This window comes from Fukomys damarensis, unplaced genomic scaffold (assembly GCF_012274545.1).
Source record: "Fukomys damarensis isolate Sample0158 unplaced genomic scaffold, DMR_v1.0_HiC HiC_scaffold_31, whole genome shotgun sequence".
NCBI lineage: Eukaryota > Metazoa > Chordata > Mammalia > Rodentia > Bathyergidae > Fukomys > Fukomys damarensis.
Genome location: NW_022900943.1, coordinates 22,633,942 through 22,661,657, shown reverse-complemented (window position 1 = coordinate 22,661,657; position 27,716 = coordinate 22,633,942). Strand labels below are relative to the sequence as shown.

Here is a 27,716-nt window from a genome sequence, read left to right as displayed (position 1 = left end):
TGATACAGATTGGAGTCAGATTAGTCTCTGAGCGCAGTAATTACCCAGGGCTTGATTTGCGTGAAACTGTAAGCAATAGTAGTATTCTCTTCTAAAATGTCATTATTGCTGTCTGACTCACTTTCTTCCACCACAATCTTTAATCGTGCTCACCGCGAGCTGCACACTTACCAAGTACTCTCTGTGTCTTAATCCTTTGATCTCTGTCCCAGCTCTGTGAAATAAGTGGTATCACCACTCACATTTTTCATGCAACAACTGGAGATGATATAAGTTTTCCAGGGCACCTGCAGGGAAGCCCAGATCCCTGCTGGCTCTCGTCTGTCCCCTCACTTGCTGTGACTGAGTCAGCCTTTGCCATGTGGCTGTTTTCAAGTACCTGAGACCCACCCTCTTTTAGAAGCACAGTTTCAAAACCACCCATGGCTGTGCCTTCTAGATGTCTCACGACAGGGAAGCAGCAAGTTCTGGAGAGGGAGGGGAAGGTCGGGAAATCGAGAAAGTTGGCAGAGAAGTGAAGACTGCAGGACTCCAGGGAGATTTTTCTTTCTTGGCACTTTTCTCTTAGACTGGAAATGTTTTCTCTGGTCTTGATAACACTGGTATTTATTAGAGGGGCCATGATGAAGAAGCTAGTACACCTCAGGCCATTTCTCCTTAAAGCGAGGCTTCATGGGCGCTGTAGTGACTCCGGAAGGCAGAGTCCCTCTATTTCGTGGTGTAACCTTGTCAGTTCGGCTTCTGAGGTCTCCCACGGCAGAGAATGCAGGTGATGAGGAAGGTCTAATGGCTTTTAGTTTTTGAACCCAAACGACTGGAAGCAAGATAGGAAATGTCTAGACAGCAGGAAATTCTGGCCAATATTGTCCCTGCCACAGCGAGCAGATAGGTTGAGTTGATGCACACTTAATAGGTGAAGGGGCGCTAGACTCATCAGTTTCTGAGTTAACAATTGCATAAGGTAATCCTGGGGATAAGCAGGCATTAGAATAATCTGAATATACTATACTATATATGTATATATATATATATATATTTTTTTTTTTCTTTTCCCAAACTAATTTCTTGTCCAGTTGTTGAATCGTTCGGTGTTAGCTGGTCAAAAGCTGTTTTCATTTCACGACTGCTCCAGCACAGAAGCACACATTCTTTAGTCTCAGCAAATTGATGTGGTTCCAAAGATCGTATTGACTTGAAACACATATGTGCAGAAAAAAGGGAAGACAAAATAGTTTAGCCAAAGCAAAGGCAGCTGTCCGTGGACTAGGGCATTTTAGTACAAGACTGGCAGTCTTTTTTTTTTTTTTTTCCTCTGTACTGCAGTTAAAACCAGGGCCTTTGCACTGAGCTACATTTTGAGCCCTTTTTTATTTTGAGATGGAGTCTTGCTAAATTGCCCAGGTTAGGCTTGAATTTGAGATCCTCGGATTTCAGCTTCCTGAGTGCTGGGATTATAGGCACGGGCCACCACGCCCGGGTTAGTCTTATTAGTGAAAAGGACGGGTAGGATGGTAGCTGGAGTTTATAAGTTCTGGAGAGGGAGGGGAAGGTCGGGAAATCGAGAAAGTTGGCAGAGAAGTGAAGACTGCAGGACTCCAGGGAGATTTTTCTTTCTTGGCACTTTTCTCTTAGACTGGAAATGTTTTCTCTGGTCTTGATAACACTGGTATTTATTAGAGGGGCCATGATGAAGAAGCTAGTACACCTCAGGCCATTTCTCCTTAAAGCGAGGCTTCATGGGCGCTGTAGTGACTCCGGAAGGCAGAGTCCCTCTATTTCGTGGTGTAACCTTGTCAGTTCGGCTTCTGAGGTCTCCCACGGCAGAGAATGCAGGTGATGAGGAAGGTCTAATGGCTTTTAGTTTTTGAACCCAAACGACTGGAAGCAAGATAGGAAATGTCTAGACAGCAGGAAATTCTGGCCAATATTGTCCCTGCCACAGCGAGCAGATAGGTTGAGTTGATGCACACTTAATAGGTGAAGGGGCGCTAGACTCATCAGTTTCTGAGTTAACAATTGCATAAGGTAATCCTGGGGATAAGCAGGCATTAGAATAATCTGAATATACTATGCTATATATGTATATATATATATATATATTTTTTTTTTTCTTTTCCCAAACTAATTTCTTGTCCAGTTGTTGAATCGTTCGGTGTTAGCTGGTCAAAAGCTGTTTTCATTTCACGACTGCTCCAGCACAGAAGCACACATTCTTTAGTCTCAGCAAATTGATGTGGTTCCAAAGATCGTATTGACTTGAAACACATATGTGCAGAAAAAAGGGAAGACAAAATAGTTTAGCCAAAGCAAAGGCAGCTGTCCGTGGACTAGGGCATTTTAGTACAAGACTGGCAGTCTTTTTTTTTTTTTTTTCCTCTGTACTGCAGTTAAAACCAGGGCCTTTGCACTGAGCTACATTTTGAGCCCTTTTTTATTTTGAGATGGAGTCTTGCTAAATTGCCCAGGTTAGGCTTGAATTTGAGATCCTCGGATTTCAGCTTCCTGAGTGCTGGGATTATAGGCACGGGCCACCACGCCCGGGTTAGTCTTATTAGTGAAAAGGACGGGTAGGATGGTAGCTGGAGTTTGATTTGTTCTGAATTCCAAGTTGGTGGTAAAACTCTGGTTGTGTGATGCTGTTTTGCAGAGCGCGAATATGTTCTACATCGTAATCATTATGGCCATTGTCCTGCTGAGCTTCGGAGTGGCACGCAAGGCCATCCTTTCACCGCATGAGCCTCCGTCTTGGAAACTTGCTCGAGATGTTGTGTTTGAGCCGTACTGGATGATGTATGGGGAGGTCTACGCTTCAGAAATAGATGGTACACCTGGTGTTTTGACACCATGAAGAAATTGAGTCTTTTTTTTGGTACCGGGATTGAACTCAGGACCTTGCCCTTGCAAGGCAGATGTGGTGCAAATGAGCTAAATCCCCAGCCCCAGAAATTGAATCTTGATAGATGCTCAGGGTAAAAAGAAAACCTGGAAAGTAGTCATCTGAGTATTTTATCTTATTGAGACAGAGTCTTGCTGTGTAGTTCAGGCTGGTCCTGAATGCACAGTGATCCTCCTGTCTCGGCTTCCCAAGTGCTGGGACTACAGGAGCGTGTCACCACGCCCGGCCAAACCCTTCACTTGAGGTTGTTCATACGTGTGTGTGGTGCGTATTGTTCGCACTCCTTGTGCGGAGCTGGTACATGTACAGCGCACATCTTTATTCCTTTTTTTGTCCCTTTCTCCTCCCCTCCGTTTCTCCTTCCACCCACCTCTTGATGCCCTTCCTTTTTAATTTTGTACATGTTTGCGGGGTGCAATGTTTGCGGCCTTTGTGTGGAGTTGCTCCATGTACGTAACACATTCTGATTCCTTTTTTTCTCTTATCTTTTTCCTTTCTCCCCTCTATCTTTTCATCCCCTTCTCCTTTCAGAACAATCCATCTCCCTACTCCCTGCTACCTATCTTCTTTTGCTCTTTATTTTTATTCTGGGTTTCTCACATAAGAGAAACCATGAGATATTTAAGGTTGTGTGTCTGATTTATTTCACTGCATGTTATAGTCTCAAGGTGCATCTATTTTCCTACAGATGACTCAAGTTTATCCTTCTTAATGGCAGAGTAGCACTCCACTGTGTGTAAATACCACATTTTCTTTATCCGTTCGTCTGCTGAATCTTACAGATGGAGAAAGTTTGTGATATTCTGCAGAGATAGGATGTTCAGTGTCTGTGGAGCGTCTTAGGACTGTGACGTGCCTCGTTTCTCATTCTTCCGAATTCCTTATTTGTAGTTTGTGAAGAGGATCCGTCTTGCCCTCCGGGCTCCTTTCTTACCCCGTTCCTGCAAGCTGTCTACCTCTTCGTGCAGTACATCATCATGGTGAACCTGCTGATTGCTTTCTTCAAGTAGGTGGTTCTAATTAAAAACGGTGGCTTTATTTAAAGGAAGATGGGGACAGGGACATGGAATGGACCTCTCGTTCCTGTGGTGCATGTGCCCTTTGGCCTCTGCGGGTTCCTGTGGTTTTGTAGCATGGACGAGAAGCCCCTGGTAGGAAGGGGCGATGCTGTGGGAAAGCAGTGAGATAGAAAGAGGGAGAGAGAGAGAGCGAGCGAGCAGTGAACGTGGCATGAGAGGAGACGGAGAATTGCCACGCAGCCGCGCGTTGGCTGTGCAAGGTAAAGTTGACGAAGCCACATGTTGGCCATGGAGTTCTTGGGATGATTTCTTCCCTGGGCTCCTGGTAGAGCCGTTTCTCTATTTTCTTCTCCCTTGCTTTCGTTTTTGCCTCCAGTCTTCTTTCTACGGATCATCCTCACCACCCCCAGCCTTTGCACATTAAAATGTCTCTGGGCCCAAACATTGCTTTTCCTTTTTTCTGTGACCTTGTTCATTTTCACCTACATCTAGCCCAGCTCTCCTTAAACTTTAGTCACACGGACCCAGCGGCCCCTGCCCTCTGGAGTCAGGAGGGTAGCCCACTTCTCAAGTTTGGGGTGTCCAGCTCTCAGCCTCCCCTCTTCCTCCACCTCTGACTGCCAGGGTCTCCTGTTAACTCCGCCTTTGCCAGGCTGAGTGCTTCTCACTACCCGCAGCTACCGTGGAGCCTCCTAATGTAATCTCCGCTTCTGTCTTTGTTTCCTTTCTTCTGTTCTCAACTGGAGCCTCGACTGGAGCACAAGTCATTTCTGCTTTATTTTACTCATAAATTTATCCCAAACACGTCTGCTGCATGTTTCTTTAATACACGTTGAGATGAAGGAAACCAAGTAAAGCCAGGGGAGGCAGCTGGTACTTTCTAGAAACCTCTTCTCTGCCACTGTGCAGGGCATTGTGTGAAGTGAGAAAGATAACAAAGGAAAAATTAATGCTTAGAATCTCAGTAAAGAAAGTAGAGAAGGTAAGGGCTGGAGGCGGACAGAAAGTTCAAAATACTTTTACAAAAGTCTGTTGTTGAGTTTTTGCATATGTATGGGAAGGGCGTCTCTTCCTCCTTGTCCTGTCTGCTCTGTCAGCTAACCTCTCTCTTAGCCCTACATCTCACCCTGTGACATTTTCGGTGTTCAGATACCGTAGCCATCTTTTATATTTCCAATAATTGAGAGGGTGTGAGATTTTTATTTCTCAAAACGGTCAGGTGTGGATGGTTTCTTATATAAGAAACTCAACACATGAACAATGTAAAGAGGAAAATAAAGCAGAGATGATAGGACACAGGCAGGCAGACTGTGGAGGTGGGAAGAGGGTCTGGCGCTGGAGAAAGACGGGAGGGCAGGAAGGGGGAACAGGAAGTGAAATTATCAGGGCGCCGTATGTGTACGTGCCAGTTTCCCAAAATGAGTGCAATTCTTGTGTATTGCAAACATATGGTAATAAAAAAGAAAATTTACAAAATGGGAAGGTGTCCAGAGACGTTGAGAAACCCTTGCCTAGATTCACCTTCTCGCGGCAGGAGGTGATCACACAGGGAGCCAAAGGAGCTGAGCGCGCCCAATTAGAAAGAGCCTGAAATTCGCTGCAAAGGTCGCCACCTGCTGGCGGAAGGCTGTCATCACGTTTGGAGCGACGTGATTGGCCCTTAGCCTTGACTGTTTGGAGAATCCTTGGAGGGTTTGCACTTGCACAGCTTGCTGTGACGCCCCCCCCCCAGTTCTGATTCAGCAGCCCCCGGGCAAGGCCCACTTGGAGACCCTCGTTCTGGGATGGTTGTCTCTGTTTGATCCTTTACTTACCGCACTGTATAAGAACCTTCCCCTTCTTAGCCTATGGTGGCTTCTTCCAGGGCAGCTCTGTTTTTTTTTCTCTTTATCATAGCTCAAGTTTAGGTTAGCTGTAGTTTACTTGGTAAACTTGGTACCCTGCTCAAGTTCTGCCCTCCCGTCTTTCCCTGAAGCAACTCAATTTTGTTAGTCTAAGCAAAATGTTCAAAAAGATGTTGTCTTGAGTCCTCCCTCATATGTTGTATGTTTAAGTAATTAAGGTTGATACGTTTTCTTAAAGAACTGTACCACCTGCCATAACTTCCATCTTGAGTCCTATAATATCAGCATTTACTGTCTTTTCCATATAATTTAAGCAACAGTCCAAAATAGCCTACCGAGCAGTTACTTTTAGTGTGAAGTTAATCCAAGTAATTTATTGAGCTTCTATTAGAAACTCTACTTCTTGATTTATTTTAGAATGAACTGATTCTTTTCTGTTTCCACTTCCTCAGCAGTCATTTTCTGGTTGGGTGTTTTAATTAGAGTTTTTCTAGCAGTCCTCACACGACCTTAAGAGCCTATCTTCATAAGGCTGGAGGAACATCAATGCTGCTTACTCTGGCTACACAGATCTTGGACTGAAAACACGTTTCTTAGGTGACCCACGGATGCTACCAAAAGCAAGAGGGCAGTGTCTGTTGTGTTGCAGATGTTTCCATTTTCTTATCTTTCGCTGTAATTTTTGCCTTTACTCATTATTTTGATTAGCTTAGCTGATAATTAAAGGTGATCTGTATATTTGGTCTTGTGAAAGAAGAATTATAAATTCAGTGGGTGTTATTTATTTCTTTTTGGTTAACTGCTGCTAACGTTAGGTGAATCAGAAAAGTTGGAAAATAAGCTGGGCGTGGTGGTGCACACCTGTAGTCCCAGCACCCAGGGGGCTGAGGCAGGAGCATCGCTGTGAGTTTGAGACCAGCCTGGGCTACAGAGTGAATTTGAGGCTGGCCTAAACTGCATAGTGAGACTCTGTCTCAAAAACAAGAACAAAAGTGAAAACAACAAAAACCCCAGCAACAACAACAACAAAAAGAAAGTTGGAAAATAAAGACTGTGTTTCGGAATTCCATATTAAAACCTTGTCCCTGTCTTTCCACGACATACAGCAACGTTTATCTAGATATGAAGTCTATTTCAAATAAGCTTTGGAAATACAACCGCTATCACTACACCATGACCTACCACAAGAAGCCCTGGCTGCCACCCCCGTTCATCGTGCTCAGCCACCTGGGGCTCCTCATCCACAGACTGTGCTGTCGCCGGGCTCCTCGGGACCGTGACCTGGAAGAGAGCGACGTGGGACTGAGTGAGTGCTCGCGGAGGGGTGGTAGCGGTGGTGGGGAGGCTTGGAGACACAATCGCTGGGTCTGAGTGAGTCCACCGACCTGCCAAGAGGTACTGGTACTGTGAAAGGAAGGCACAAGGAGGAACAAGACCCCCGTGGAAACGCGTAAAGGCCTTAGGTCATCGGGAGAGCTGTGTCCTGAGGGCACTTATTCTCCAAGGTGGAGGATGCAATTCAGCAGACTGTTGTTATGCAAGGCCCGGGGGTCTAAAGCAGACTGAGAAGCAGGGCTCTGCCTCACTGATTAACCTGGGTCTGGGATCTTTGGTTTTTGGAGTATAGAGGTGGTTCTGAAACGGATATGTCTTCTTTTCAACTTAGGGTGCAGAGATATGGAAATGTGGGTTCTCACTTTGTTTCTTTTTTAACGTTGTAAATCTACATATTTTGACATTTTCCCAGTGCATTTTGTTTGGCCAGATCTTTTGTTTTTGTTTCTCTTTTCACAATGCTGGAGTTCAAATCCAGGCTGCGGGCTGTGCTGCCTGAGCACAGCACGGCTGAGCCTTAGCCTCACGGAGCCACAGTGCAGCCCAGTGAGCTGGATCTGACGGTGATTTGACTGACAGGCCCATCACCCCGAGAAAACACTGCATCTTTATTCAAATTGTTAAGTCCAAAATGCCTCTGAATGCTGAGTGCTTATTTTCTTCATAAACTGGAGAAATGTTCACCTGGCCAGAGGAAGCCCAGAAGAGGGGACTTATGTAAAGCCACTTACCCTTTTTATCATTTGTGATGGGGAATTGGTTTATTTTGCTGAAAAAAAAAAAAAAAAAAAAAAGGGAACTGCCCTGACCTGAACCAAGTATTTTACTTTATTTATGATATATGTACTCTATTACTTTTCTAAAATTAGAAAAGAAAAGAAAATAGATTCTCTAAGGGATAGTGGATTATTCCTACACTCGGGGGTCCCTAAGGGCGGCCACCCCTACGCTGTGTTACTGTGCCATTGAAAGTGTGATACGCGTTTGTGCACAGTAGTGAGCTCCGTGATGCATTTCCCCCCCTTGAGTCACTTTGAAGATTTCTTTTTTATTTCCTCGCAAGAGATTTAGCCTTGATAAGGAAGCCAAAGCACAGCTAGAGTTACCTGGAAGGCTTCTAATTGCATTGTACATTTCAGGGTCCTCATACAGAGCCTCGCTAGACACCAGCTGTGGAAGCACCGAAACCCACTAGAGGAGCAGGAGTCACCTAGGAGAACCTGGAATTGCCTAGAATTTACTCAGATTTCCTAGTGCTGTAGGAAGGAAAATTCCCTGGAATCATCTTTAACTGGGCTTTATGCGACGTTTCCTTATAAAACTCACGTTTATGGCGTTTTCCGGGCCTTTGTGCTAGACCTTTACCAACTGGTCAGCAGTGCCACCTGGCGGACAGTTACAGGAACAAGCCACATACTGCAAGCTGCGCTTGGCCCTGGAGCTGCTCTTTGCAGGATTTGCTCTCAGGGGTCCACAGCAGACTCTCATCGTGGCTGTTGTAAAGTTTCAAGATTCTTTGGGGCAAACAGACATCAAGCTGGGTGGGTGGGGGAGACTGGACTTTTCAATGTCTGAAAGATTGCTCCACATCGTATAAATCAGAGAATGCTGTGTGCTCGAGTTGTGAACACATTTACAGCCAGATATTATGTTCTTCGAGCTACATTTTTAAATTCAAAATTAACATTCATCGTCCTTTGCTTTATGGGCGACAGTGACACAAGTGCGTTTTTCATGAGCACTGGAGAAATGCGACAACCACTTCCCTCCTAACTTAGGCGAAACCGTTATGGAAAGAGAACTTTCCCATTTTATCCTTTTAATTAGCAACATCATTTTATTTTTACATTTTCCAAGTTTTAGAAGCTGGCTTAAAATATGATGTGTTACCCCCTAGAGAAGGGTGAGAGCCACGGCGGTAGACTGAATGCTGAGATTTGAGGAAGAATTGCACATCTTTCCGTGAGTTAATTATATCAGAAAAGGTATACAGCCTTGATGGGTCATTGGCTGGTAATAGTAATATCTTCCCCCCCTACCCCATGGAAGGATATAGTATAATATGAGCTCAGTGCAGCAAGGTAAAACTTTCTTATACTTACTGGATTAATTTCAGTAGGGTTTGCCTCTTCCAACCCTGATTTTTTCCTCTAGGTCATTTATTATCCTTTTAATAACTAAAGCAGTTGGCAGAGAGGAAAAAAGACAATCAGATTCTTTCCACATTTACAAATAAATCTCATGAATTTTTGTTGATGTTTGAGAACATTCTAACCTATGAAAATATTGCAGAGAAAATATCTGTTCTCTGTATGAGTCATTTTTCAAGGAGCAAGTGGGAAAGACCCAGCCTGGTGTTTCTAGCTGTTCTATATTTTGTTTCTGCAGGAATACAGTGTGACAAAGGCACAGCCTGTTATCATACAAACTACAGTTTGTCATTTTTAATACAAGTGGGAGAAAAGCTACTTGTGCCCCTGCTTACTGGACTCGCGCTGCTGTGACAAAATACCTAAGGCTAGGCACTTTATAAGGAAAAGAGGTTTGCAGTTCACTTTTGAACACTTAAGGTTGAATTGTGAGGGTCCATCTGTTATAGGGTAGTTCCTTTAGAAATGGCTCGCCAATTAGAAGTATTGCAGGTTCTTGCCTTGAAAAAAGAATTGGGTGAGACAAGCCAAAAATGGTTGGGAAAGTTTATTTGGAGAGTGAAAGGTGAAGGGGTAAGGGAAAAACTGGCTCTTCAGAGTGACCTTGGGCCAGACAGAGAGTGGAAAAGATAAAAGCAAAAGTGAAGGTGCACCCTGTGACGCAGAGTGGGCTCCTGATGGTGTCTTCGTGCTTATGTGCTCTCCACATCTCTTGGGAGTCCCTGAGGAGTTCCGCATCCAGGACCCTGGGAATTATTTGGCACTGTCCAGGGACCTTGTAATCCACAGGTTCCACTTATTTTCCTAGCCAGCTTTGCCACACCGTGCCTCCCATCCCATATCACGTCTACTGGCACATTTTTTTTTTTTTGAGATGCAATAATTTGAAAATACTCAAAGACAAACTGTATTGCCTAGAAATAACAAAATTAACAAAAACCTAGGCGTATCACGAATACATAAACTATGTAGTTCGTAGCATATTTTATCCTTCACTCCTATAAAATATGCATGCAACTATTAGAAAAATTTAAAATCAAAAGTTATGCAAGCACAGGCCTTCCCCGTTTCCTTTTGGAAGCAGCACAGACCATGCACCGTGCCCTTTGGGGCTTAGGGAAATGTGAGAAGCTGTTTAAGTGAAATGTTAGACTGTGGTGGTGCTGTCCTGCTGTGGTAATGTCCTGGCCACCTCCTCTTGCGTTGTGGGGCGCTCCCGAGGTGTGACTATCAGCTTAAGCTGTTTGTGATGCTGATTATCATATGCACAGTCCAACTTGCCAGTAAATTGCTTATCCAAGTAAAAAGGGTGATCTCTCATTGTTCTTATACATATTTCACCATACAACGCACATCTCTTATAACATATGCATGAATCAACTGTTTGTATTCTCTGGTAGGCTTCTGGTCAACAAGAGCCTAAACTCCTATTTTGGGAATCAAAGGTTAAATTCAGAGGCCTCAGTACCTCTGACCTCCATGTTGTTCAAGGGTCAAGTGTATTTTTCTCACAGTTTAGGAGGCCGAAAGTCCACCGCTGGGTGGCTCTGTCCAGTTGGCTTCTGGTGAGGATCTTCTGGTTGCTTCGTGACATGGTGGACAGCAATGGGGGGGCACATGGGATAAAGGGGGCCCTGTGGTGACGTAGACAGGACAGGAAGTAAGAGGGCAGGAGGGGCCAGGCTTGCTCCCACCTGGTCCTGTGAGAACTGCCTTCCTCCTTTCCAAGGGTGGTGCCCCAGGACCCATAGGCCGCACCACTCTACCACAACACTGAGGACCGTGCTTCCAGCCTAGGGACATTTTGGGGAAATACTCAAAGCGGATGGATCCGCAGCATCGCCCGCACCAGCTTCCTATTAAGGGCAAACAATGATTCTTCATAGGTATAATTCTTATTTCCACAGAACTCTACTTGAGTACCGAGGATCTAAAAAAGCTTCATGAGTTTGAAGAGCAGTGTGTGGAAAAATACTTCCATGAGAAGATGGAGAGTCTGAATTGCAGTTTTGAGGACCGAGTCCGAGTGACATCTGAAAGGTAAAAAATACATGGACCTTTAGAAAAAAAATCCCAAACTTGAGGAGGTGCAGTACTCACGCTGGCTGCAGAGGGGGGTCATGGAGCCCTTGGGGTGCTCACCTGTGTGATAGGGCTGGGTGAGCTGCTTTCGTTTCCTTTCATGTGCAAAAAACAAAATAAATTTGTGTGGCTGTGAAGATGACCCAACACCAAGGGAGAAGCTGCAGAGGAAGAAGGAGGAGGCGCTTTGCGGAAGAGAAGTCTTTGGGCAGCCAGCGGGGTGCAGGGCGTGGACTTTTGCCTCAGGAACAGGAAGAGAAGGGAGAGAGTAAGGCTGGGAGCGGGGTAGAGGAGGGTGGTGAGCGCCCAGCTCCTGAGGCAATGCCGTGCCTGGCGGAGCGGCTGCCTGTGGGCCAGGGTGGGGAGGCTGGAGCAGAGGTGTGAAGGGAGGGAAGCTGTGTCGGAGAAAGGGCCGCGTTGGTGAGCGAGTTCGGGCAAAGCCATCGCGGGAATGTGACTGTGACGGACGGGGCTGCCTGGCTTTGTGTTCACACGGGAAAGCGTGCGAGCGTGCGTTTGTTTAAACCACAGAATTACTCTTGTCATGGGAAGCAACCTCACAAGAGTTAACTGTGTGCCTTCATTCTGAGCGTTCAGAAAACTGACCATAAATTGTTAAATCTAACTGTGTGTGTGTTTCTTTTCTGGTGTCGAAACTTTATCAGATAGATCGATGGAAATCCTTATAAATTATTTTATGTAAAGTTGAATCACATTGATAACTTTCTCAGTGGCTCACCAGGGGCATAAGTGAGAGTTGTGGGGTCCTTTACTTTTCTGCTGGTGTCATCTTTGTGTAAATATGCAGTGTGTAGCTGATTGAATTGTGGGTCAAATTTATTTTTGTGACAAAGATGAATGATTTGTGAATCCACGAATTGTAGTTTATTTAAATAATACCTTTAGCCCATAGTTATATAAACGTCCCCTTCCTTTTTCCACACTGTGCTAGTCCCCTTCGGTCACCGAGGCACAGTAACCAACACACACAACCTGCAGGAGCAGAGGTTTCTTTTGGCTCCTGGTTTCAGAAGTTTCAGTCCGTGGTCAGCTGGCTCAGAGGCAAGAATGGCATGGTGGAAGGGACTGGGCAGGGCACAGGTGCTTTTGTCACAGCCAACAGGAAGCAGGGGAAAAGGGGGTAGCCAGGGAAGGAGACGCACCTACCTCTTCCAGCAGACCCCACTTCCAACAGCACGCTCCACTCGAAAGTCCCCAGGATCTAATCGATTGTTGATCTGAATCATAAAATACATCGTGTCTGCTCCTAGCTGTGTGCCTCCGGTGCTCGGGGCCAACCTGGTTCTCAGGTTCCTACGATGTGCACACCCACGTCAGGAGTTTACAGAGTCGGGACAAAGTTCCACTCTGTTGCTTACTAGCTATATGTTCTTGGAAAAATTTACTGAACCTCTTTGTAGCGTGGACTTTTTAAAAACATTTATAAAGCAGGCATGGAAATAGACTCACTCCTTTAGGTCGCTGTGCAGATTCAATGAGGTGATGGAGATGGCTTTGTGGCAGAGTGCTATGGATAGTGAAGGTACAAGAAAACATAGCTATTTCATGTAAAAACAGATGGCAAAAATGTGAGAATAATTTCTTTTTAAATTTCAATTCCCTTCCAAACCTTAAGAAGAGGGGACAACACAGGTAACATAAGGTCTACGGCCCCCAAAGAGATTGTAGAAAGTTCTTTAAACTGTAAAGCTAAGGAAGGATTTGAGGTGCTCAGCGGTCTGTGGACAGATTGGCTTTCCAGGTAGATCGTTTCAGCGGCAGGGCAGGGTGGGTCTGAGAGATCAGAAGGGGGACCAGGGAGACCACTCGAGAGCATGGTACAGAGGGTGGGTGAGTCCTGCAGCCTGGCCGAGGGAGTGCGGTGGGATTGCACAGATGGACTGGACCGGAAAGCTTAGCGGATGAGATGAGTTAGGGATTGGATGTGACCGAGGGAGATGATGGGGTCCAGGATGGCTGCAGGGTCTGTAGTAGGGCAACTGGGTAAAAACGCTTTCAAGACAGAGAGCGTGGCATACCAAAGGGGCAGGAAAAGCAGTGATTTTTAGACTTACGGAGCTTGAGGTTCTTTTGGCACAGTTAGCTGGAGAGGTCCAGGAGGTTTTGGCTGTATGGATCCGAAGCCCTGGGTCAAGTTGGAACCGGACAAGGAGATCATCTGCCTCTGGGGAGAGTCAGCTGTGAGAATCATCTGCCTACACTAGGGAGTGAAGGGTATGGCAGCAATAAAGTAGCATGGGGGACTCAGTGGGCTGAGGTCCAACCCTGCCAATGCCAGTGCCTGTGAAATGGGCAGGGCATGAGGGGCTCTTGGAAAACACTAGGAAGGCTTGAGCGGAGAAAGGTGTTAGGAGAGCGAGGAGAAGGTGTGTCACAAACTGAGGGAAGCGAGAATAAACACGAGAAACAGGCATTTACAAAGTGACTCGATGATAATAACAAAATCCGCAGAGTATTCATAATCACACGCCCTTGTCTTTTTCTTGTGTTCGTTCTTTGGGATTTGAGAAGATTAGGCGTTAGACAGGTGTAAGGCTTGCAAGAAGTATGGATACTTACAAGGAGTTTTGGATTTCGCTATGAAACTCTAACTCCAAAAGACGCTCCGTTTCCCCTCTTGATAGAGCTGTTTCTGCGGCACTGATGTCACCATCGCCCTTGGCGAGGCCTTTGCTGGCAGCTCGCACTGAGGTGTAGAAGGAAGGGACGTTTTCTGAGGTAAATGAGCCGTGGTTTGGAGAGGGGTGAAGGGGATGAGGCGCGGACTTGCATGTCTGCCTGCCTCTGAGAGTGGACAAAGAGAGTGCATTTAGGCTGCTTGTGGTCTTGCATGCGTTATTTGGAACACTGCCTTTTTCATTTACGTGAGGGGCAAAAGTTTAATTTGGTTCATGTAGCTTCTGTTTTGACTTCAGTTGTTCAGCCAGCTTTCTTCTCTCTGTGTTGTGTGGAGTAAGATGCTTTTCGGAATGAAAAAAAACCAAAACCCAAAAAACGTATAGTAAGCATGTTTGGGAAAGGCTGTGGTTTCTGGAGAGTTTAAAAATTTTCACTGTGATTCTATCATGAAGAGCTACCACTCGGATGGGCCCCATCCCTCTTTGGAGAACCTCAGTGAGCAGCTTTCGGCATGAGATTCTTTGGTGCGGCTCATTTGTCAATTCAGGGGGCTCTGGGACACCCAGAGAACCTTTGTCAGACCCTCGGTGAGTTGCCAAAAGGTTTAGACAGCGTGGAGGCTGGAGGCTCTGACAGTGGACTCGGCCTGTCTGGGTTGGAGGCCCAGCCTTGTGTCCATCAAAGGAACAATAGTCACATCTCCCGAATAGTGCTGAGGCGGGGATTAAATAAAATTGGATGTGAGGAACTTCTGCAAAAGGCTGGGCATGTAGTGGGTGTTATGATTATCACGAGGATCGAGGATGATAATTATACTTGCTATTATCTCGTCTCAAAGTGCCTTGTCCAAAGCCCACAAGAAAACAGTTATCTTACTCGTCTTTCCTGCATGCTCGAGGCTTTACACAGAGGAAACTAAAATGATAAGAATTTATGTGTCCGGATGACTGACAGCTTGCATTAAGTTAATGTAGCTGGTGGTCCAGGAATATAATTAAAATAAGCTTCACAGGACATTGTGCTTTAGAAAATAAGTGCCTGTAAAAGCAAGAAGAGCGGGTGTGAGGTGAGCAGGTTATTTATCTCACGGGTTTCTATTGTGGTGGGCTACCTGTTGCTGTGAATACACGCTGGTTTCCATTGTATCCGCGGGATGGGACTGTAGCTAATGGGACTTAATGAGGCTCCATTACCACGGTTCAGACTGTACTGTTTTTGAATTAGATGAAACAGCGTGCTGGATGGAAAGGCTCCAATTAAATGTGTTTGGAAGGAAATATACATATATTTTGGCTCTTTCTGCCAGCAACTCTGTCTATTCTAACTTCGCAGGTTCCAGAAGGTCAGGAAGCATTTATTCAGCGACCATTGAGTTATAGAAGTTGAATTCTATAGCAACAACAAGAAAGAAAGGTTTCTACCCATATAGAATATAATAAAAATGGAAAACATTTCCTGTTTTATTCTTTAATTCCTATCTACAAAGTTCCCAGAGAGAAGAAGTGGAAGGTCTTTCGCATCCTTTGCCTTGAGATGTGTTCTAGAGGGAGGAAGTTGAACTTATTGTTCTCGCTACGGCCCAGTGTTCATCCTTCCATGGAATGATCCCCGCTTCCCCCTGCCCCACATGTAACAGGATGGTTTGTTACAGCTACAGATCGTCGTGTCGGCCAGGTTTCCTCCTTTGCTGTTTCTGCTTTCATGTTGTCAGAGATTTCCATTACTGAGACATGAGAATCATACCCACTCTTCACCAAATACAAGACCAAAACAAAGGTAGAAGATAAATAGGAAACATTGTCACAAGCCAGAGCTCATGGTGAAAATGTTGGCCGGCCTTTTCCCGCTTAGTTTTCTATAGTTTTCAGTTAAACTTATACAGGTATGGAGTCTGTGTATTTCCCTTTTGCACATCAAAACACTTTTCTGCAAATAATCAGATATTCTTTGAAAAATGTATTTTACCTTTTACAGTTACTTTACTTATAAAATTCTGTACCGAATTAAAAATATATAAATCTGGACATAACAGACACCCACAGCCCTGCTCTCACCACAAGAAGCAGCGAAGGAAAATTTAGTGTCAGCAGTGTAAGTAGGATTTTTAGTGGCTGCACAATATTCTGTCTCCTTATGTAACAAATATGTCTGATTTTACATAGTGAGATGTAGCCTCTTATGTTCTATCTCAATGTTACATCCTTTTTTTCCTTTTTATTGAGTTTATTGGTACATTTTAGGTATACAGTACAGTTACATTCATTACTGGGATCTTGTACCTTTACATGACAGCTCTTGGTTCTCATTTTTTCCCCTTGTAATGTTACATCCTTGATGCTACTGAGTTGTTTCTGCTTAAAAAATTGCCAGTTTAAAACAAATGTTGATACAATATAGATGAAGTCATTATTATCCTAATTTTCGTCTCTGATTACCTAATGAAGTTGACTATTTTGTCATATTTCCTTATCTGTTCACTTTTATTTAGGAATTATCTTTTCAGGTCATTTGGAATCTGTGTATTCTTTCTTCAACAACTTGCAAAAGTTTTTGATTAAGGGACAGGAGTGCCTCATCATATTTGTGAAAATACTATTTTTGTGATTATTTTTATTTAAAAATATGTACCATATATTTTCACACAAGTCTCTTCTATGTAATCAAATATGATATACCTTGTAATTTATTTTATTGATTGTTAAGTATAGATAACTATTAATTTCCTAAGGCTGCTATAAGAAAGTATCAAAAATTGGATGTTTTATTTCGAAAGAAATTTATTTCTCAAAGGTTTGGAAGCTAGACGTCCCACATCAAGGTGTGGGTGGGACCATGCCCAGTTTGGTTTCCCTAGGAGAGAGTCCTCCCTTGCTTCCTGTAGCTCCTGGCATTTGCGGGTTATCCTCGGTGTCCTTGGCTTGTAGACACATCATGCTGAGATAAGGGTGCCTGCTCCCTATGTGTCTCTGTGTTATCTTCCCTCTGTGTGTGCTTCTGCCTGGATTTACCCTTCTATGTGGATGCCAGTCATATTGGGTCAGGCTTCAGCCTGTGGACCTCACATTGACTTGATTACCTCTGGAAAGAGCCTATTTCTATAAAATGGAGTACTACTTGGCCATAAAGAACAGGAAACTAGAGATATTTAGAGCTAAGTGGATGCACATTGAGGCCAGACTCTTAAGTGAAATTAATAAGTCACACATGTGTAAATACTGAATAGTTTCTCTGGTATGAAAAACTAAATATGTAAATAAGGTTAAAATGTATAATTGATATTGTGTAATAGGAAGAAAAGGTCGAAAAGAGTAGAAGAAGTGGGAGGGGTAGGGGAAAGGTAAAAAGGGAAAAGAAAAAATATGTAAAAAGGAAAAACTTGGAAACAATGTCTTTGTAAACAGGGCAGGGTGGAGGGGGTGAAGGGAGGGAGGGCTGGGGAAAGGGGAAAAATAAAAGCATAAGTCTCATAAAGGTACAAGATCCCAATGATGAATGTAACTGTATTATATACATAAAATGTACCAATAAACTTAATAAACAAAAAGGAGCCTATTTCTAAATTAGACGTACAAGCTTAATTATTGCAAAATATTTTTCCAATTTATTATTTTTCATCAGTACCCATTTGTAGTATATAGAGGTCACATGCTTTGTGGAGAGTTGGTGCATTTATATAACAATCCAAATTCTTTTTTAAAATTGCCTTCCCTTACTCTTCCCCATTTCCCTCTCTTGGCCTCCTTCCCATTTGCCAAAGATCTATGTCCCTATTTCCTGTTGTCCATCTTTATTTTGCTCTTTGTTTGTATTTTGGTGCAATGTTTAAGCTTGTGTCTGATTTATTTCACTCACCATTATTGCCTCAAGGTGCATCTATTTTCCCACAAGTTATTCAAGTTTTCCTTCTTTACATACTCCCTTGTGTATAAATACGATGTTTTCTTAATCTCTTGATGGGCACATAGGACCTTCCAAGAATATTGTGAATTGTGCTGCTATAAACATGGGTATACATGTATTACTGTAACATGACATCTTTAGCGCTTTCGGGAAGATACCTAGAGACGGAATAGCAAGGTGAAATGGAATTTCTAGTTTTAGTTTGTTGACGAATCTCTGTAGTGGTGTTACTAGTTTACATTCCCACCAACAATGTAGAAATGTTCCTTTCCCCCGTGCAGCCTCGCCAGCATTTCCTTTTTTCCCTTTTTCTTGATGATAGCCCTGTTTTTCTAGAGTGAGAAGGATGTGAGTGTTGTTTTCATTGCATTTCTCGAATGACCGGAGATGTTGAATGTTTTTTCATATATTTATTGGCTATTTGTACATTTTCTCCTGAGAAGGGTTTATTTGTTACAGTTGTCTGTTTTTTGACTGGACCTTTTATGGGAGGGGTCTCATTTTTTTCAGTTCTTTGTATATTCTAGGTAGTGGTCCTCTGTCCAAGAATAGTTGAATAGCTGGGATTTTTTTCCCCATTCTGTAAATTATCTCCTCACTGTGTTTGTTTTGCTGTGCAAAAGCTTTCTAATTTGATGTGATCCCATTTTTTGATTCTTGGTATTATTTCTTGTGCATTTGGAGTTCTGTTCAGAAAGTGCTTGCCTACAGCTATGTTTTCAAGAGTTTCTTCTATTTTGTCTTCCAGGATATTGTGTTTCTATTTGAACATTTAGGTCTTTAACCATTTTGATTTTAGTTTAGTACATGGTGAGAGAGAGGGGTCCAGTGTGTGGCTAGCCAGCTTTCCCAGGACCGTTTGTTAAAGAGGCTATTTTTCCACCAGTGTAATTTAGTTTTTGGTCCCTTTATCAAAGATCAGGTAACTGAATGCACATAGAGTTGTTTCTGGACACTGTATTCTGTTCTATTGCCCCATTTGTCCATTTCTTCCCAATACTTGCTATTTTTAATCACTGCTGCTTTGTAATATAACTTGATGTTCTATGATGTCTCGTGCCTTGTTCATGTTGCCCAGGATTGCTTTGGCTCTTCTAGGCCTCTTCTGGTTCCACATGAATCATAGAATTGTTTTCTCTAATTCTGTGAGGTGTGTTATTGGTATTTCGGTTGGGACTGCAGTAAATCTGTATACCAGTTCTGGAAGTATGGCCACTTTTTTTTTTTTTTTTTTTTTTTTTTTGTACTAGGGATCAAACTCAGGACCTTGTTCTTGCGATGCAGGTGGTAGAACCAATGAGCTAAATCCCCAGTCCTTACAGCCACTTTGGACTATGTTGCTTCTAACTCTCCAGGAGCAGGGGCTATCTTTCTATTTTCTGATACCCTCTTCAATCTCCCTTTTCAGTGTACTGCAGTTTTCATCGTAGTCTTTTACTTTCTTGGTTAGGTTAAGACCTAAGTCTTTAATTTTTCTTGATGCTGTTGTGAATGGTATTATTTCCCTAATTTCTTTGGTGGTGAGTTTATTATTGGTATACAGGCACACATTGATTTTGTTGACTTTGTCTCCTGCTGTGCTTACTGAACTTGGTTATTAATTGTAGGAGTCTTTCGATGGACTATTTTGGTCCTTCTATGTGGAGCATCATGTCATCTTCAAATGATAATAATTTGACTTCCTTTCGTAGCCATATACCTTTTATTTTTTTCTTTAGTCTGATTGCTCTGGTTAATTCTTCAAGAACTGTATTGAACAATAGTGGTGATAGTGGAAACCTTTGTCTCATTCCTGATTTTATGGGGAAGCTTTCAGCTTTTGCCCATATAATATGATGTTGGCCATTGGTTTTGCATAAATGGCTTTCATCAGATTGAGATAAGGTTCTCTATACTTATTTTTTCAGTTTAAAAAAATCAGGAATGGAGGTTGGATTTTGTCAAAGGCAGAGATGAATGTGTGATCTTTGTCCTTGTTTCTGTTTATGTGATATATTGTACTTATTGATTCATGTATGTTGAACCATCTCTGCATCCTGGGAAGAATGCTACTTAACCACGATGTATAATCTTTCTGATGATTTGTTTCTTTCTGTTTGTCAGTACCTTGTTGAGGGTTTTTGTGTCTATGTTCATTCAAGGGTTTGGCCTGTAGTTCTCTTTTTTGGTTGGCTCCTTTTCTGGTTTTAGAATGAAGGTAAAGCTAGATTCCAGAAATGACTTTGGGAGTACTCCTTCCCTTTTAATTTCAGTACAGAGTTTCAGAGTATGGTGAGTTTGAGCAGGTCTGAAGAATTTTAAGGTTCTTGTAGAATTCAGCAATGAATCCATTTGGGCCTGGATTTTTTTTAGGTGGTAGTTGTTTTTTGTTTTTTTTAGATAGTTTTTCAACTTCATTCTCTCTTCTTGGATGGTTCAGAGGATTTTCTTGGTTCAGTTTTGATAATTCATATGTATAGGAATCTATTTTTTCTGAATTCTATAATTATTAGAACATAGGTTTTCAAAGTAGTTATTAATAATCTGGATTTTGGCAGAGTGCATTCTGATTTTGCCTTTTTGACTTCTAATTGTATTGCTTTTTGTTTTCTTTCCTTTTGGGAAAGAAAATTACATTGGCTAGGGGTTTGTTTATTCTTTCAAAGAATCAGCCCTTGATTCATTGATTCTTTATAATGTTTCTTTTGGTCTCAATTTCTTTAATTTCTGCCTGATCTTTACAATTTTCTTTCCATAACTAGCTTTGGATTTTTCTTCTAGGAGCACTTTGAGGTGTATCATTAAGGTATTTATTTTGACTTGCTCTTTTTCGCTGATGTGAGCATTCGCAGCTATACATTTCCCTCTTGGAGCTGCTTCATTGTGTCCAATAAGTTCTGGTTTATAGTGCTGGCATTACTGTTTGATTGTAGGAACTGTCTTAATTTTTCCTTGATTTCTCTGTTACCAAATATTATTGGTCAAGATTATTCAAGAGCATGTTGTTTAATATACGGGTGTTGGAATAATTTTTATTTTATTTTTAGCCATTGATTTCTAGTTTCATGCACAATGATCTGATAATATGCATGTGATGATTTTGATTCTTTTGCATTTACTTAAGCATACTTTATGGGTTAACATGTGGTTAAGGTTGGAAGAGGGTCCCTGTGTTACCAAGAAGAATGGGTATTCTGTTGCTATTGTTGGGTGGAACATTCTGTAGATATTTATTGAGTCCATCTGTTTGAAGGTTTCATTAAACTCTAATATTTCTTTGTTTATTGCTTTTGTGTAGCCAATCTGTATAGCTGTGACGATGGGGCATTGAAAGCCCCAATTATAATTGTATTGGTATTTATATGATTTTAAAAAATGTCTAGTCGTGTTTGTTTTATGAATTTGGGTGCACTGGTGTTTGGTGCATATATCTTTATAACTGTTATCTCTCCCTATTGAATCATTTCCTTTTCCACCTCTTTGGATCGATTTTGGCTCGAAGTCCACTTTGAATGAAATTGGGATAGCTTCTCCTCTTTTTCTAGGGTTTCACTGAATGGAATATTATTTTTCTATCGCTTGATTTTTAAATTGTTTATTTGTTTCAGGATTGAATGTGTTTTTATAGTTGTATATTTTTGAGTTTTCTTTCTTGATCTATTCTGTCAATCTGTGTCTGTTGTTTGGGCAATTGAGGCCTTTCACTTTGAGTTATGGCTGAGAGTTATTGACTTTTCATGTTATTGCATTATTCTCCTGCTGCTGATCCCCCTTCCCCTTTCCCTGTAACTGCTCACCCTGCCTGGTGTATTCATTCTGTTTGACTTATTGCATTGTTGGCTTCATTGTCTCTGTCTGGGATATCCTTGAGAATTGTTTTGTAATACTGGTTTGGTGGTAAGGAATTTCTTGAGGTTCTCTTTGTAATATCTTATCTGTCCATCTATTTTGGTAGATAGTTTTGCAGGATATATATGCCTAGTTCGGAAGTTGTTTTCTTTTAGTTCTTGAAACACTTCATTCTAAGCTCTCCTAACCATTAACTTCTGTGGAGAAGTGTGCTACTATTTTCTTGGGTTTATCTTTTCAAGTGATTTTTTTGCTTTTCTCTAACAGCTTTTAAGATTCTGTCCCTGTGTTGGACTTCAGGGATTTTATCTATGATGTGTCATGGGAGGTTCTCTTACATTGTGGCCTTTGGGTTCTATATGCTTCACTTAGCTATACATTTAATTCTTTCCATATATTTGGAACACTTTCCTGCCATTATTTTTGTAAATAGGGTTTTTAATGCCATTGTTTCTGTCTTCTGATTTTTCACTTATTTCAGTTAATCTTAGATTAGTCTTCTTTGTGTCATCTAGCAGCTGTTGGATCCATTTATTTTATGTCATTTTGTTTTTAGTTTCTCTCATTTTTCTCGGAGTAAATGGTCTTTGACAACCGCACAATTTTCTACTCTGACACACTGTTTTCACACTGTCTGCTTCTGCTGCCCATACTTTCAATATAACTTTTAATCTATTGTTTTTCTGTTTGAAATCATTTCATGGACTAATTCTTTGCTAAATTGTTTATGTTTTGTATTGTTTTGTTTAGCTCAGCTATGTTTTTATTAGTGTCCTCTGTAAGCTCTCTGATCATCTTGTTATCATCTATTATCTGTTTAATTATATCTCCTGTGAGCCTCCCTAGTGCCTTACTGATTTTTAAAAAAAAATCCTGTTATTTGTTCAAATAATTCAGCTGTGTGGCTTTTGCTTTTCTCCTCTTCAATGCCCCATGCTTTGGAGGAGTTGGGAGTTTTGGGAAGCATTGTGTTGTCTTGTCATGTTTCTGTTTGTTTTGTTTTGTGCTGAGGTTTGTGGGTGCTTACAGTGGAAAGACCTTGTTGGTAATATGGAGCTTTTTAGTTAGTTTCTACTTTTCAGGGATGTACTCTAGGCATGGCTAACTATAGTACCATGTTTCTGTCCCAAGATCTGACCACCTTCATTAATTTGGGAGGGGAGGATGTAATACAAATGGCCCGACACCCATTTCTCTGGAAATGGACTGTAGCATTGTTAATGACACAAGGGTAATGTGATTATTGGCATACAGAGAAAACCTATTAGCAGCAACTGTGTGATCCTGGCAATAACAAATATATCAGCAATAATAATAGCATCTAAGACAAATTGGATATTGACATAGCATGAGAACCAACAATCTACCACCTTATCCATAGAAGAGATGTCTATATTTATAGTATAAACACTAAGACAAGCCAGATATGGCCACTCAGTATATACCTACGAAATGTGATGATAGCACCACCACTACTAATAATAACATAATAGTAAGAGTAATAATGTATAGTTAACCAACTATATAAGTAGTAATAAAGCTTAGTGGTAATACTAGTAAATATATATAGCACTGGGGAGGGGAAAATGAAGGAAGAAAAATTGGAAAAACTACACAGTGGGAAATGAGAAAACATAAGGCAAAGAATTCTACTGATGAGTAGATGGATATTTATAGAATTAAATAAAGGTAATAGAAAAAACAAGAAAAGAAGATAAGAGATAAAAAGGAGAAAAAGAGCTTAAAAAGAAAACATTAAAAGGAAAATAATTAAAAAGTAAAAAGATAAAAAAGAAATAAAAAAGTAAAAAGAAGAAGGGGAATTTCTTAAATCCCAATAAGCAGTGCAAGAGAAAGAGGGGGAAAAATGTCTAAGAAAAGAAACAATTTTTTTTTCTCTTTATGTTTAACTACAGGCTGTCTTTCTAGGATCCACAGGTTTGGACTCTAGCAAGTCAGTTTTTTCTACCTAGCTTTATGGCCACTGGGTTCATGAGGTGCCCCATGTTCCAGATGCGACCCTACCCATTCACCCCAGGCGGTGGCAACCTTCCAAGTCAAAGTGTGCCCTTGCTCACACTGGTAGATGGGAAACACAGTCAGATCTTAGATTTGTGCTTGATGTAGGAAGAAGGACAAGAGTTCAAGTACTTAATGCTTGCACTTTAACATTCGGCTGTTTCTATACATAACACAAGCCTCACCTGGTTCTTGCCAGAGAATGTGGGGCCTGTGTCCCTTCCAGCCTGAGTTTAAACTTCTGAAAGAATCTCTTTCTAGCCTGCTTCCGGTCTTTGACTGTCTCCATGGTTCTTTCACCCAGTTATGTGGGAGGGCTACACTGGAAACCCTGATGTGAAGTTGTTTTTTAGTTACTCTGGGTTCCAGGTTTAAATCATCAACCTCTGCAATGGCACCTGATTAAGTATTCTCTGGCAGTATGGTGGGCATCACACTGGATTTCCTCTCTGGCTGTTGCCTGCCATGTGAAAGGAGTTACCTTGAAGTAAAACCCTGCACTGCTTTTGAAGTTTGTAGAAGCTGTGGGCTTCCTCTGGGGACTGTGCCAATGGCCTGGTTCACTGTTTCTCCCGGGAGTCGCCAGTCCTAAGTGCTTACCTTGTGTCTTCAGTGAGACAAGCTGAGCTTCTAGATTACTTTGTTCTTTTCTTTGTGTTGTGGTTCATGTTTGCAACTTCTCTGTGGTTTTTAATTTTCCAGTCAGTTCCTTTCAGATTCCTGGTAATCTGTTTCTTTTTTTCTCTTCACCAAGTTATTATTTTTTTTCCCTATGATGAATGTAATCCTATACTGCAAATGTATACTCATAAAAGTAAAAATTAAAAAAGACTATTTCCAAATAAAGGCCACATGTAGGAGTAATGGGATTAAGACTTCAACATTTTGTTTTAGTGGTGTGGTGGGATGGAGCACAACACAATTCTCACCTCAAAAGATATATTTACAGATAAATGTTAACCAACACTTTCTTTTCTCTCATTTTCTCTGAAACTGTTATACTTAATCTGATAAACATGAAATTTACCTTTGTATTTATAAAATGAAGACATGTTTTGCTTTTGCATGAATGTGCTGCAACTTTAAAATCTTGGGTTAACATATTAAAAATGATTTTTAAAATTAGCAATGGTTTTTCTTTCCATCAAAATTGTACAGTGTTTGCTTATAATAGGAGATGCTCAAGTTTTTGTCATGTGAACGAACGAGCACATTAGTGAATAAAAATGGGGTGACTGATTGAATAATTAAAGGGGGATTAGTTGCAGGCAGCTGCAAATGTGGTTCTGAAATATTAGAAAGAAGTAAGAAGTAGCAGTGCTCATTTGTGATTTTCCCTCCCTGGCGTCACAGTGGGAATACAGGAGTAAATGTAGTTGTATGGAAAAGAATATATACTGCAGTGGAGAGAGAAGGTGGGAGACAGACTTTAGGAAGCAACTAAGGCTTAGTAATCACTTAGCCATGGCAGTAGGGCAGGGACAGAGGAAGAAAAAAAAAGTCCCACTGGCTTAACATGTTTATTGATTTTCTCCCCACCTTCACCTTTAGGGTTTCAGAAATGTATTTCCAGCTGCACGAAATGAATGAAAAGGTGTCTTTTGTAAAGGATTCCCTGCTGTCTTTGGACAGTCAGGTGGGACACCTGCAGGACCTCTCTGCCTTGGCTGTGGATACTCTGAAGGTTCTTTCTGCAGTCGACACATTGCAAGAGGACGAGGCTCGCCTGGCCAACAGGAAGTTTTCTGTCGGCAGAAAACTTCCCCACAGCTGGAACAATGTCATCTACACAAAGATCTTGGGCAGCACAGAGATCCCCAGAGAGACAAAATACGGATACTTTAGCATGCCCCCTTCTTTGCTGCGGAGCTTGGCTAGAAGCCAGCTTCCCTCAAGAATGCAGAATGGAGCCCGTGAGATTATGGCCAGTCAGAGAGCGGCCTCAAATATGAGAGATGGCCCGGAGGAGCAAGAAGCAGAAAACAGTACAGTCGATTCTGGGGTGTCTCCCAACAGGCATGCAAATTCTAAGTATGGCCAGTTTCTTCTGGTTCCTTCTGATCTAAAGCAAGTTCCTTCTGCAGAAACGGCCTCGCCCCTCTCCAAACCATCTGGGCAAGCAGATGCAGACGTACTAGCAAATGAAGAGATTGTGCAGAGTGGGGTCCCTGGTCATCTGACCAGGCAGACTCCAGCTGCCTCAGGCCGAGCATCAGTGACAGAACCCGGAGAGCAGCACGAGCCAGTCGCTGAGATTCCAGAAGAGCAAGGCACAGTGGAGCAGGTTCAGTCCGCTCTGACTGGTTCACCCACGCCCACCACAATGGCTTCCCTCTCTTCCCGACCCAAGAGCTCACGGTCTGGAGATGGATATGTGAACTTGGCATTTTCCGAAGGCGATGAAACGGGTGTGTTTGACTTCAAGAGCAAGTGGCAGGCCTGCTTGCCTTCCTCTCGTAAGGGTGACTCAACTCGGAGTGTGCCGTGTCCCCCGCGGATCCAAGGCAGGTGTCTGTCTGAGAACTCAGCGGACCTGTCCCGAAGTACTGAGTGCTTGGAGGGGGCGCGACCGTGCCTGCGGCCAGGTAGATCCTCCTGGGTCAGCCCTCTCCGCAGAGACAGACCCTTCGCTGGCAGTCATAGCTTTAGATTCCACAAGGAGGAGAAACCGATGAAGAGCGAGGAGATTAAAAGTAAGGCGTAAACATTTTTGAAAACAGCTTTAAATCCTTTCTTTTAACTACAGTTAAAAATTCGATTTTGGACTGCCTTGAACTTTCTCACACAAACCATTTCCCTAACAGGTCGCTCAAGATCTTCAGAGATAGGATTAGCATGGATGAAAGCAAAAATGCTCTCGAAGGACAGGAGATTGTCAAAGAAAAAGAAGAAAACGCAAGGACTACAGCTGCCAGTAAGTATTTTGTCCTGTTTTTAGGTTTTGAGCAGAGGAGGCAATGGCCTTTCTTTCCTCTAGATTTCGCTTTATTATGAAATGTAACATAAGCAAAGTGCATTGCACTTGAAGGAATGAAGTTGTAAACTTAGGAGCTGTCAGAGTGAATGCACTGTAGTTTATTCATCTGCTCACACGTTGAAAAACACTTGGGTTCTTCTCGGTTTTTGTCTGTTCCAGAAAAAGCTGGTATGAACTTGTGCGTACAGATCTTTTTGTGGACAGTTACTTTTGTTTCTCTTTGTCAGATACTTAAAAGAGGGTTATCAGAGTCATCTGATATCTGTTTTTTTTTTTTTGTTTTTTTTAAATTTGGTTTTTTGAGACAGGGTCTCACCATGTAGTTGAGACTGACCTGGAACTCACTATGTACCCCAGGCTGGTCTCGAACTCACAGCGATCCTCGTGCCTCAGCCTCCCGAGTGTTGGGATAACAGGCATGCACCACCACACCTGGGTGATACCTGGATTTTAAAGCAACTTCCAAATGATTTCCAAAGTGCTTGTAACATTTTATAGGCCCACCTGTAGTTTACGAGCATTTCTGTGCTTTCCATTGTCGTTGTCAACTATCTTTCTCAGACTTGTGCTTTAGCCCTATTGAGGGGTGTTTAGTGGTGATTGTCTTTGCTTTTGTAAAGATTAATACTAGTAGGACTCTTTTTATATATTTATTTTCCACCATTCTCTCAATTTTTTTGATGACTTGGTTGTTCAAATCTTTTTCTCATTTTAAAAGTTGGGTTGGTGTCTTATAAAATTGTAAAAGCTTTCTTTTTTGGTAAAAAGCTTTCTAAAAGTATATTCTTTAGATACAAGCCTTTTGGTGAATATATTTTTTAATATATATTATATAAAGATATATTATTATTTTAATGTTTTTTTTGTTTTGTTTTGTTTTTTGAGATAAGGTGTTGCCATGTAGTCTAGGTTGGTCTAAACTCATGATGTAGCTGGGGATGTAGCTCAGTGGTGCCACTGCCTGCCTTGTGAGTGCAACGGGCTGAGTTCAAACCCCAGTACCAAAAAAAAAAAAAAAAAAAAAAC

General features: G+C 42.1%; 1 protein-coding gene across 3 annotated transcripts in view; it reads left to right on the top strand.

Annotated features, from left to right (window-relative positions):
- Window positions 1–27,716, top strand: part of Trpm6 (transient receptor potential cation channel subfamily M member 6) — a 152,187-nt gene that overhangs the window by 77,192 nt on the left and 47,279 nt on the right. For all 3 annotated transcript variants that reach the window (XM_019207732.2, XM_010625469.3, XM_010625476.3), the window contains exons 22-27: window positions 2,648–2,822; window positions 3,788–3,902; window positions 6,866–7,065; window positions 11,152–11,284; window positions 25,265–26,406; window positions 26,518–26,627. In XM_019207732.2, coding sequence (XP_019063277.1) covers window positions 2,648–2,822; window positions 3,788–3,902; window positions 6,866–7,065; window positions 11,152–11,284; window positions 25,265–26,406; window positions 26,518–26,627 — 1,875 coding nt within the window. The remainder of the gene's footprint in view (window positions 1–2,647; window positions 2,823–3,787; window positions 3,903–6,865; window positions 7,066–11,151; window positions 11,285–25,264; window positions 26,407–26,517; window positions 26,628–27,716) is intronic.